At 51.0% G+C, this 11,827-nt stretch overlaps 4 protein-coding genes across 4 annotated transcripts; 1 reads left to right on the top strand and 3 right to left on the bottom strand.

The window, feature by feature from the left end:
- Positions 1 to 281: 281 nt before the first annotated feature.
- On the top strand, positions 282 to 1,339 carry HER10_EVM0012017 (uncharacterized protein; the record flags this gene model as incomplete). The annotated part of the gene is made up of 2 exons (XM_035481422.1): positions 282 to 380; positions 432 to 1,339. The coding sequence occupies exons 1-2, from the start codon at positions 359 to 361 to the stop codon at positions 1,337 to 1,339; spliced, it is 930 nt and encodes a 309-aa protein (XP_035338967.1). The 5' UTR covers positions 282 to 358.
- Positions 1,340 to 2,554: 1,215 nt separating this feature from the next.
- On the bottom strand, positions 2,555 to 3,150 carry HER10_EVM0008713 (uncharacterized protein; the record flags this gene model as incomplete). The annotated part of the gene is made up of 2 exons (XM_035478223.1): positions 2,555 to 2,690; positions 2,804 to 3,150. 2 exons carry the CDS (start codon positions 3,148 to 3,150, stop codon positions 2,555 to 2,557), a joined length of 483 nt encoding a protein of 160 aa, XP_035338677.1.
- Positions 3,151 to 5,277: 2,127 nt separating this feature from the next.
- Positions 5,278 to 7,356, bottom strand: HER10_EVM0008688 (uncharacterized protein). Its single transcript, XM_035483074.1, has 2 exons — positions 5,843 to 7,356; positions 5,278 to 5,788 (listed from the first exon to the last, which is right to left on the bottom strand). Exons 1-2 carry the CDS (start codon positions 6,786 to 6,788, stop codon positions 5,481 to 5,483), a joined length of 1,254 nt encoding a protein of 417 aa, XP_035338674.1. The 5' UTR covers positions 6,789 to 7,356; the 3' UTR covers positions 5,278 to 5,480.
- A 505-nt stretch (positions 7,357 to 7,861) lies between these two features.
- Positions 7,862 to 11,700, bottom strand: HER10_EVM0000104 (uncharacterized protein; the record flags this gene model as incomplete). Its single annotated transcript, XM_035469899.1, has 5 exons — positions 11,511 to 11,700; positions 9,174 to 11,434; positions 8,779 to 9,035; positions 8,329 to 8,480; positions 7,862 to 8,011 (listed from the first exon to the last, which is right to left on the bottom strand). The coding sequence occupies exons 1-5, from the start codon at positions 11,571 to 11,573 to the stop codon at positions 7,862 to 7,864; spliced, it is 2,883 nt and encodes a 960-aa protein (XP_035337887.1). The 5' UTR covers positions 11,574 to 11,700.
- Between the last annotated feature and the right edge of the window lie 127 nt (positions 11,701 to 11,827).

Raw genomic sequence — 11,827 nt, forward strand, 5'->3', positions numbered from 1 at the left:
CATCAAAGTGATAGTCTCAGGATCTTCTTCTCTCGTATATACTAGTCAACTGTGAACTAGAATCTTGCATGTTTCATGTTGTGCGTCGCGAGTGAATCCCAGACTAGCGACAGGTGGGCCGCTGAAGGAATTCGGGACCGACGCCGACGCCGGCGTTGACGCCCGAAAAGTGGATCCCGTGACAAATCTCCTCCGAACATCTGACTCGGAGCAGCTGCCGAGACTTCACGACTTCATTCACAACGACCAAGAATCCACAATTGGCTTCTTGAAACTTGCAATTTCGATTGGAAGGTGACTACATTTGCTCATTCCGTAGCACATCAAGTTCGAGCCACACAGTTGTCTATAACCCAACATGAGAGAAGAAGACTTGCAAGGTATGCCCTCCATTCTTAACCATATCGCTCATGGACTTACACCCAAAACAGGATCCGGAGGCGCAATGCCATCCGGGGCAGAGCAAGAGGGAGCCCCTAGAGGAGGAGAAAAAGCCAAAAACATCGCCATCCTAGACACCGACGTAATGGTCACAGCCGTCCAAACCGTCTACGGACAATACTACAGCGCCCAATACATCAAACGCCTCACCGCCGCCGCAACCCGCATCGGAGCCTCCCACCTCGCCACCTTCACGACCTGGGACGTCGTCGCAGGTCACTACCCGAACCCGGCCGACGTCGACGCCATCCTCATCACGGGCTCCATCGCCGCCGCCTACGACACGGACCCCTGGGTCCTCCGCCTCGGCGACTTTATCCGGCGCGTCTACGAGCACCACCCCAACGTCCGCATCTTTGGCACCTGCTTCGGCCACCAGCTCATCGGCAAGGTCCTCCTCGAGCCCCACGGCGCCGTCGTGGAAAAGGACCCCAACGGCTATGAGTTTGGCGTACAGACCATCTCGTTGAACCCGAGACTCGTAGAGGACTTCCCCTGCCTGGCCGCTCTTGCGCCCACAACGACAACGGCAGAGTCAAAACAAGACTCCGACTCTTCATCATCACTACCCCTTCACGGTCTCCGGCTACAAATGTGCCACGGCGACCACGTAGCCCTTGCCCCGCCACCTAACCCACCTCTCCCAGGAACCTGGCAAAACATCGGCGGCAGCGCGCACTGCAGGGTCCAGGGCCTGTACGAGCCCTCCCGGGTCCTCACAATCCAGCCCCATTTCGAGTGCGACCAGGTCATCATGGAAGAGACCATTAAGCACTTTTACACGCCCGCAAAGGGGTTCTCGCCAGAGTTCCTGCAGCGGGCGTTTGATGCGACGAGGAGGGAGGACGATGCGGGTGTTGCAGCGGAGTGGGTGTTTCGATTCTTGGTTGGTATCTGATGGCGCAGGCTCGGGGATCCTCATGCGCGGCCGACTCTCAAGGTGGCTGGAAAAGTTGGAACGATCTCCAATAGCATTTCCTGGATCATCGCCTCTTTGGCCTTTATGGCGTCTGGGATGTCGAAGGTAAATTCTGTAGTGAGAACCCTCTTACCGTTTGTGGGCATTTGTTGTCATCGTGTATCCCTGAAGTCGTCTTTGCCGGCGTCCGCCTCGAAGCTAACAGAGGAGTGCTCTGCAGATGACTTCATTTGCTGTAATCTCTCAGAAACAGCTAGAATAAAGGTTTTGTGTGATGACGCTTCATCTCCAAGGGGAAATGCCGTTTTCGAAAGAATCGCAGAGTCTAGCGAGCAGTCAATTCGAATCGGCATGCGCAGGACTTCGGCTTTGAGGTTCTCGTGGTCGAATACATCGTCTGGATCTTAGATCGTGCCAGGCTGACGACATTACTGGAACAATAGACCTGAAGGTTACTCTGGCTCATGTATTTCTGAACCAGATGAAGTTTACAGGGCTTTACTCGGAGTCAGTCCTACAGGTATGAAGTAAACAGGAAGCGACGCAGCGTCGCCCGTCCTTGAGAATCATCGGCCATCTTGACTGCGCGCTGAGCTCCGTTGAACGCCTGTGTAAAAGTCTGCTGCTTGAGCGAGTCCTTCACTGCGTCCGCCTGGAGAATGCTTGACAATACTACTTCGGGCTCTATTGCTTTCATAGCTGGGGTGCCCAGTGTCTTGTGTATGCTCGGAAACTCGACCGCATCTGAGTTTAATGCTCCCATCCGTGAGGTCGTTAGATTTGAAGTTCACGAGAAGGTCTCGTTGGCCGAAAGAGTGGATTACTGCCTCAATAGCAAAATTCTCTTTGTTTCTCATTTCTCTGACATCTACGCACTTTCTGTGTATTAAGGAAACTTGGCAAAATAATCCAAAGGCTTCGAGTAAATTGCCAGGATCTATGAAAGAGAAAATTTAAGTACAAACGAAAGGATGTTTGCTACGTCTAGTCTGAACACTTTCACTCCGACCCTTGCCCCTTTGCTCCTTTTCCTCCCCTAGATTGAGAGCCACCATACGAGCAGAGGTGTGTGCCCTGAAGATGAGCGCATCTTGGGGCCAGGAGTAGTAGACGCATCGCACAAGATTCGCAAGTACTCTCAAGAAACGAAAACAGGCCGCCAGTCCTTCTCAGGGCTGCGCAGGACGCCACCGATCACGCCCAGAAATTGCACTTGATGCACCCAATCTTGTCGTTCCAGCCAAGGCTAGTGAGATCTCGAAGCCCGGGATAAGTGATGTCGAGAGCGGGTGTCCCATTTTCGTTCCAGCAGCCATTCGCGTCGAAGTGGCTACCGTAAAGAGATTGTTAGTCTTGAAAACCCCGAGGTGAATGGAAAGGTGACGGGAAAGGGCCTTGAGCTAGATTCAAAGAGGAAAAACAACAAGAATGGACATGACATACTCCCAAGCCCAGCAATTCGCTCCCCAGTCCCCTCCAATGCTGGAGATACGGTTGTTCAAGGATAGGCCCTCGATATTGAACCACTGGCCGTTGGGAACATAGTAGGCAGAGCAAGGCTGCTGGAAGCCGATATTGTCACACGCCCAGATATTTCCCGGGTTCTGGCGCTTCATCTTGGCTTCATCGCTGCGCACATCCGTGACAGCCTTCTCGGTGGCAACAATGCCCCACAGAGTAGCAAGGTCGACGGGGCGAGGAGAGACGTTGGCAGCGGGCTCGATAGGTTGAGCGAGCACGGCTGGTGCGGCGGCGACGGCGGCTAGGATGAGGGCGACGTTGGACAACATGATGTCTTAGTTAAGCAAAAGATCTCGAACTTGAGGTATGGCAAGATTTAGTGAAGAGGCAGATAAGGAGGATCTGATGTGAAGATGAGGGTCACTCGTTCGTCGGGCGACCAAGACTGTATTTATATACATACAAGAATGTTCATGAGAGATCGACCTCTGAGACCCTCATGTTTCAATTGGCTCCATCACGAACGCCCTCAACATCAATCATCCGGTGCTTACATGCAGAAAGCCGCCTCTATCGTTTATGGCCACTAAGCTGGAATCGTGAAGCTGCTCCGTGGTTGATGAGCGTCGAACAGTCTGGCTAGATAGCTGAAGATTCAAACTTGGGCTCGAATGGTTTGTGCTGCAAGCCAGGGTCCGTATGACGCTTGTTTTCCAGGAGAACCATGAAAGTGTTGAATCTGGTTCGGTCCATTAGGCGGAAAAGGAAACCTCGTACGCCAAGCCAGTTACCATTCACTTTGCTTACTGAAGGATCTTCAAAGTCCGGAGAGTTTGCCACAAGAATCATAGACTCCGATGCTGCAAACTAATGAACCTGGGTACGGTTGAAAGTTCCACAGGGACTTCTCCCATATGTAGGCTCTTCAGCCCTATCATCTGTAGAAAATATTAAGAAACAACAAAGTTAGTTGCACGGTGAATCCCAGCGTTGAACCAGGATTGGACATTGGTTTTCATTGTATTCTAGGCATATTGGCACGCAGAGAAGTTAATTCCTCATGGGATCCTCTCTAGACAATAGTAGCTTGGTGCAGACAGGGGCAGCTAATTTCCATCTCTCTTGCCACTTTTTTTTTTTTTTCTTTTTTTCTTGTAAAGGTTTCGCTCAGTACCCATACCAAGCAGCTTAGTGACAAAACTCACTGCATATGACATGTACAGATGAAGCTTTATGGACATATCGCAATGCTTAAGACCAGGCAGCCCAATCTTCTCCATCAATCTAGGACAAAAGTGGAAGCAGGTTCTGTTGGTAAATGCAGATTGAGTGCTGGGTATGAATAAGCTCAATGTCACTGTGGCACCTGGGAATGACCCGTTTCGCGAGGGACCATTAAGGTTCGACTTAGGCGTTTTTAGGACATGACAACGTGGGGTGATTGGCTGAGGCAACGAGATTTCCTATTTCGGACAAATCTTGTTTTTAGCGGCTCAGCATAGGATTAGGCATCCAGCAACATGCTGTGGGTTCGGTGCATTATTGCACCACTTGGACAAATTCGATTGAGTACATATACCGGCCATATCCGGTCGTTGTTCTTTTTTTAGTTTTCTGTTCTATGTGGGTCAAAATAAGGCTTAATATGTTAGTGTTACAACCCAACATGCATGACCAAGACCAGGGCCTGGACCGCCGGTGTTATGGTCAGTAAGTCGTAGCGACGTATGTCAGCAGATGTTGAGCCTTCAAGACTCGTCAAACGGCTTTGGAGTTGTCAGATACCTTTAGAGAAGATAACTTTGATAGTCGAAGGTCTTAGGGGCAAGGCTTCAGCGATTAACTACAGGTTTATTAGAGGGGCTCCCGAGTGAAGATAGCTGAAAGTGATCGTGAGATCGGATCCGATATTGATTGATGGAGAAGCTGTAAGAATCTATTTTTGAGCACGGCCTAAGCTCATTGCGTACCTAAGTTTCGAATTTGAACATGTCTCTTATTGTCCGAATACCATGTTTCCTGGCTATTGCTGGGTGGATCCGGTAAGCGCTTACTTTGGGTGATCGTTTTGTCGTGTGCTGACTTTTAATCTGGACGTGACTTGTCTTTAGTTCTCCTGATCCAAGAAGTGCCACCTGAGCTCCTGAGTCTGATGTATGTATGGTGCGTCGTAGCTGCTGGAAGCTTGCGGGGTAGGTCCTGTTCGTGGTCATGCATGTTAGGTCGCAATAGATGACAGGCCAATGTAGAGAAGAATCAAGAGGCCCCAAGTGCCGGCAAGAACGTAGATTGTAGCCATTCCAAATTAGTGCTCATATTTTATGCTTGGAACTTCGAAGAGTGTAAATGATCCAATCAGCATTCCTGGAGTCTTGTCCGCTTCCGCCTCAAAGTTGCATTGTAACCTCAGGCGGGGGCATTATCAGCACAGCATACCGCGACTCATCGACGAGTCTCGGCATTATAGTGAGCCGCGGGGCATTCAACGACCTGCAAGCAATTACTCTGGTCCGCCATTGGCTTTTGTACTACATGATAGACACCGCGGGTACGGCTGACTCCGGGTTGCATTCATTCGAGGCAAGCAGGTCCAACCTTTTCATCCCCGGAGACGAGTTGGCACAAGTCCAATCTACAGGTGATATACCAGATGACTAAATCACCACGTTAATGTCTCCTCGTGATACACCCACTCCCCGTCCTCAAGGACTTGAGACCCAACAACTGCCTGATTTGGCTGGTCACCCTGCCGGCCACCAAAAAGGATGTATCGGCCACGAAGTCTTGTCCACACCGTCTCGGAGTCGTCAAACTGGGTCATATATGCATCCTCCGTTCTCCTGGCCCATTCAATCAGGGCTAGGGCTGCACGACTATCCCAGAGTCCTTCCACCCGGTGATTTAGCCGACGAACAGCCTTCTCTGCGGCCAGCCGTACCTCGACATTCCGACATTTATTCGCTACCACTGTTCCCAAATTTTAGCTCAGAGGTCCCGAGAAGATATTGCATTCAGACATACCAAACAGAGGAAGAAGGGAACCAGAAATAGTCAAAGGTATGACCGGCTTGGCTCGGTGTGGCCGATCTGTCAGGAGATTAGCCAAGTTCACGATGGCTCTGAATCTTGACTCCATCTCCACTAGACTCGGGTAGTGATGGTAGTGCGAGGTGTAGACGAAGATGTAGGCGTTGTGCCACTGCATCTCCGTCGCTATGACTTGCTCTCTCGGTCGGGGGTTGTCGCCGCCGGCCTGCGCTTCCTGCGCCGCCTGGGGCCGGAATGCAACAGCCCAATTGTCCAGAATCTCCAGGAAGCGCCTCCTTTCTGTTTTCCACCTGCCCCCCAAGCTTGACGGCTGTTTCGAGGCAATGATGGGGGCGAAGAGGGCGTTCTGGATCAGGTCTAGCCATCTGACCGCTTCTTTTACGCTAGAGAAGGATTGTGGCAAAATTGTCTTGAGAGTCGTAGATGTGTCAACTCCTGCGTCGAGCTGTGGCTCGGACGGCTGACACGGTCTTCTGGGCGCGAGATGTACGTACGAGACGGAATTGCATCTTTGGAAGATGTGAACCATTGAACCATCAATGAGATAGGGCACAGGAGAGTTGGCGCAAATATCGAGGTCCGTTCCAGGGCATCTAGCCCTCAGAAAGTTTCGGAGGATCCGAGTTCCATAATGAATGTGAACGTGTGCTGCCTTGTGGTTCCCGTCCAGGAGGTCGAAGCAGAAGAAGACGATGCAGCACTGGAGAATGGTGCTGATTGTATCCTCGTTGGCGGCTATGGCAACCAAGGTACGCATTGCGTTGCCGTATCTCGATAACGCTGTACGATAATGCACGCTTGCTTTTGACTGTTCCAGTGGAAGCAGATCAGTCTGTTGAATCAGCGCAATCTTGAGCGCCCCAAGCGCCAGGACGGCCTCCTTCAAGAGGCAGTTTTGAGTTGCCACTTGCGTGACCATGACGGAAAATACATCGAAGAGTTCATCTCCACAAAGCTCATTCTTGGCCGAGATCCAGGTCTCGAAATAGACCTTCTCCCATTCAGAGCGGAATATTGCTGAGCCTGGTGAGGATAGGATCGAAGGGATCTTGACGGTTGGGACGAGGGTTCGACAAGAGCCAACTTGCGTTTTGGTCGCCTGGAATCCGCTACACGTGATTTTCCGCTTGACGCAACGGAGACAAGATGGTCTGGTTTCGTCACATTTCACGCGCCTCTGCCTAGGAAACGCCGGCCACAACAGTCAACTCTTGTGCATAGACAGTGAAGAGCGGGTGCAAGCACTTCTTACTTGCCTGGCAGTCTATGATTAGCACCTGCAGATATGCTGCTCCATGACGGTCGATGCGCGGGTAGGCTCACATATGGTACAACCGGTACGGACCTTAGAGTGTGGATTCCGTGTAGATTGCGGCCGTGGTGGTTGAGAGGGTAGAGCGGAGAAGGTATGAATTCGAAAATTTTCCATCTCTCAGGAGCACAGGGTTAGTTGAGGCAAAGGGACAGAAATCGCAGCCACGTTCAGCGACAGAAGGGTGAGGAAGAAGTAAGTTACAGGTAGCCAGGGGTTCGGCCGAAAGACAGGCCTAGACCATGAATTTGGGCTGAGAGTCTGTAGGGTCACATCGGGTGGACCCAGGCTGCTCTCGGTGCGAGTGGCGTCCAGACGCAACAAGAAGGTTCCCACGCTAAGTAGAGCTGATATTATATATAGATCATACATGACGACACAGTCTACATAACTAAGGCCAGCCCCCCACGGAACAATCCGCCGGGGCCGTATTGTGTATTTAAGAACACCAAGTAAACTGCATTTTACACGTAGTTACTAACTAAACTAACTTGAGAATGTAAGACTTTTGATATCGATCTATATAAATAACCAAGCTTACCATACTATCTTCTCTTTAATTCAAAATTAAGCAAACTTTTTATGATAAGACGTATTTTTTTAAGAATTCATTGGTCCTATAAGATATGGACTTTGAATCAAGACATATATATTTAGTCTTGATATGGATATTAACTCATCTATTTGCTATATTTATAGAAGGTGGCATCAGCGAAGAATTCGGGCTTTCCTTCCAGGGCCTCTCCGCCTTCATCACAGCCTTTGCTATTGCCTATGTCGTTCACTAGAAGCTCCGCAGAGGCGACATTCGAACACCTCCGGCGAGGTCTCTTCAATAATGGGGATTTGGCATATAGAACGAACAAAGTCATGTACCTAATATCAATCTTGATCACACAATGATTTTCGACTATAAGAAGGGAAACCTCTTGCCATTTTGTATAGTAAACCTCAACAGTCCGAACACAATTCAAACATCTCAGCCCTCTCACTTTCATAAAATCGAACAATCACACCAATCCAACACCAAGATCATATTCATTGCATCAAGGTTTGACGAGGCAACGATGACCCCCGCATGGACTGGTTCCTGAAGTCTGTGGGCATTGTAACCTCAGGGCAAGAGATGCAAGGGGAGCAGACTTACATAAGTGGTAGCCTGAATTCCTTTGATATGACCAGTGAGAGTGTAGCGCACGGAGCTCGAAGTAGCAGCGAAGCAGAAAACCGTTACGATGCTCGGGTTGCGCACTTTTTTGCTTGTACTTATGGGCCCACGAAGCAGAACTGGAGGCTTGGCTTCACAATAATGAGTTCATGCCATAATTGCTACGAGGAGTTGACTATATGATTGTTATGGCATGTACACAAGAATGATAGCCGACTGATTTGGGACAGCCCCTTAGTAATTTATGAATCCCTGTCGATTATACGGCAAGGTAGTGGGCGACAGGAGTGTGTGTGCAAGTAGGTAGAAGTCCAGGGGTCGTTTGCCTAAGCTGAGCCAAGAGGATACCAGCGAGATTGAATGAGGCTTTAATTGCTGATTAGACTTTACCTGATGAGCCGAATCACTTGTGTCGTCTCCTGTTATTACGTCTAGAGCCTTTCTCGGTAACAATATCACCGCGATCGTCGCCCCCGTTGCGAAGCCTTTCGAGCAAAGCACCTTTCCAGCTTTGTCCCTCTTTTTGATCCATGAGCACATGTCTGACTTCGCTGTTTCTAACGTGCCAGGGAATACGAATCTTCAGGAAGTAGCGCAGAGCAAGCCAGTCCTGGCGCCCCCGGGTTGCAAAGTTGGCCATGTGTTCCTCAAGATGGAGCAGATGAAGTCGGCGCTCATCCTCTTCCCTAGAGGTCGGAGTTAATCAGCTATCATCCTTCTCAAATTCCGTAATGGGGTGCGTGTTGTATCCATGGGGAGAACACCTCCGATGCCTTATATTGCACCCCCTCATGGATACAACACCCAGTGTCCTAAGCACTTACAGCTCAAGTGTGCCATCTGTACCTGGTAGTCTCATCAGACCGTGGAGGTCCCCGATAGAATGTGCTTTCGCGAACACCAACCAGGATTGCATTCGAGGATGTGTCATAATCCGCGCCAAGGAGTTGAACTCGTCAGCAAGTTCTTTGTTTGGAATGGCTCTGTGTAAAGTTGTGTGGCAGGGAAGGCAAAGTGCCAGCAACTCGTTCATCTCTTCAATAGTGAATCGGTCGCGATCACGTTGACTTCTCGGAATGACATGGTGTCTTGTGATTTTATGAGTCTCACGCTCACAGAGTTCACAAACCCCCGGATCGATACTGCCTACATCCAAGGCTGAAACAAGTGTTCTCAGCCAGTAGAGCCAATTCCGGATAAACTCCAGTTCACAATAGTATTCAACTGTCTCCGTAGACAGTTCTTTCAGGATATCGTCGAAATCCCGTAAGGCTTCCTTGGTTATGTTAGACGGGTGACTCTGTAGCATTGCCTGGAAATTAGCATATCTTTCCATGAGACGTTCTTTGGGGCTAGGTCCTGATTCGCCAAGTTCTTTTATACGGCGTTCTAGTATGCGAAACTCTGCAGCGCGACGTTCATCCGCCTGACGTGCTTTTTTGTGAGCGCGACGTTCTTCTTCGCGGAGTACTTCCACACGCCTTTCTGCAGTGCGAAGTTTTTTGATGCGACGCTCCTCTGTGCGTAGTTCTTGCTCTCTTATGCGGCGTTCCTCTGCGTGACGTTTTCTTCCGCGGCGTTCTTCTGGATACCGGTATATTGCGCTACGCTCTCTCATATACTCTTTTATGTGACGTTGTTCTGTGAGACGTTGCTCTGCGGAAACGATGTCTGAATAACATGTTCGCCCTTCCTTGACGGCAGCATGCTCCTGCTCATTGATGTCCCGAGGCACTGGTTTCACAGGCTCCTGGAGCAGGACGGATAGCGCTTGCTGTCTGGACATTATCGTCATATCCTCTTGAACCGCTGGCTGGTGTTGGTCTGGATGTGGTTGCGTTGATGAGTCTTTGAACTCTGCTTCCCCGGGTCCTGCGCGGGGGGCGAGAGCTGGGATATCTTCGGCTTTTGAGGCATTGGATTCGTGGGGCCTCGAGGGCAGAGGTAGAATATCCTCATAAAAGTCTGGTGTTGGTTCGGGTTGTATGTGAGTGCCGTATGGAGCGTCCCGCTCAGAAGAAACGTAAGCGGATGATGAAGCGGTATCGCCAGCGATGCTACGGGATGGCGCCGGAGCATCTGCTTCCTCTTCGTTACCTGTCATCCTGGCGATTTCAGGATCGCTCCTCTCGATATCTTCGAAAAAGTTTCCCCAGCTCCCAGTTCCCGATCCTGCGGCGCTCTTGGGGCCGCTTCTCCGAAATCTGGTTCTAGGAACCGCTCTGGCCCTTTCTTTTCCCCGTTTACTGGTTGATACAGACGCCGCGTTCTGTCGATGTTGTGGATTCGACAAGACAGGTTGTTCTGTTAAAACCTCGGATGGCACCTCTATTGCCCCCACCTCCTCTGAATTGTCGCCAACATCCTTTGACAGAGAAGTCTCCAGACTCAGCTCCAGATTTCCCTCGACGACAGGATCGACATTCGACCAATGTCCATCGTGCAAGACCAGCCCCTCGTCGTCGACGTGCCCAGAAGCCGGCGCACCCTGCTCCTGATGAAACCCGCCCCATTTCCCAGCCCTCGCCTGCGCAGGAAGCGAGTTGCGCTTCCACCGCGGCGCCGGTGCGCCAGCCCTCGGTCTCGACAGCAACTTCGGCTTGGGTGGCGGGTTCGGGTTCGGTGCGGGGCCTTGGACCTGTAGCGCGTGAAAGGTGCCCCATTGCGCCGACGCCGGTAGTGAGGGGTTACGTTTCGCGCTCTTGGCTTTTCCCGTTGACGATGGTAGTGTTGTCGTCTTTGATGATGATGTCGAGCCAGAAGCGTGCCCTTTTACTCCTGTTGACGCGGGGCCCTTCTTGACGACCTTTGGGATTGGCCGGGCTTTGGCGATCTTGCTACCAAAGGAGCCCCAGGCTGACGGGGCCTTTGGTCTTTCCGGTGGCTGAACAGATACCGCATGAGAGTCAGAAGCTCCAGCTTGGTCGGCTCCTCCCTTGCTATGCTCGACGATGACGGGGCCACCGCCAGGCAGCGTCAAGCGGGAGTGGTGCATGCCATCTTCTGCTGGGCGAGGCGCCTCTGCACCACACAGGGAGCAGGAGCACGTGAAGAACCGGACATATGAGCCATGGTTCGATTGAATCTGGTGAGAATGTCAGTAACTATTCCGCTTTTACGTGCTTGAAGTCTCTCAATGGCTCAATATCGAACCAGCATACCTGTTCGACGCGTGCTAGGCTTCGTGACGTGATGGATCGGGCCACCGTTGACAAGATGTGCATCTTTACCGGACTGGCAGCGTTTCACAATGGAAAATGGCCGGCTGCATGCATTGAGAAACAGAGCAATTGGATAAGTCCCGGCGAAGTATCATGGCCGCCACGTGAGGTGTACAGGAATTTGGTTTGCTGAGCAGTGTTCAATTGGTATTTCCTTATTCGCGTGTCGTCGGTAAATCGCTGGTTACAGTCAGTGGTCGTTTTACGCACGGTGTTTATACTGTGTTTGCCCTCAGGCATGAAGTTTTGCCCCTGGT

This window comes from Colletotrichum scovillei, assembly GCF_011075155.1.
Source record: "Colletotrichum scovillei strain TJNH1 chromosome Unknown Contig00001, whole genome shotgun sequence".
Taxonomy (NCBI): domain Eukaryota; kingdom Fungi; phylum Ascomycota; class Sordariomycetes; order Glomerellales; family Glomerellaceae; genus Colletotrichum; species Colletotrichum scovillei.

Bases quoted from the DNA above. Each gene is read 5' to 3' on its own strand.
- HER10_EVM0008688 (XM_035483074.1), bottom strand. From the start codon at position 6,788: ATGGTCACGCAAGTGGCAACTCAAAACTGCCTCTTGAAGGAGGCCGTC. The intron at 5,789-5,842 runs GTATGTCTGAAT...ATTTGGGAACAG, and splicing joins TTCCCTTCTTCCTCTGTTTG to TGGTAGCGAATAAATGTCGG.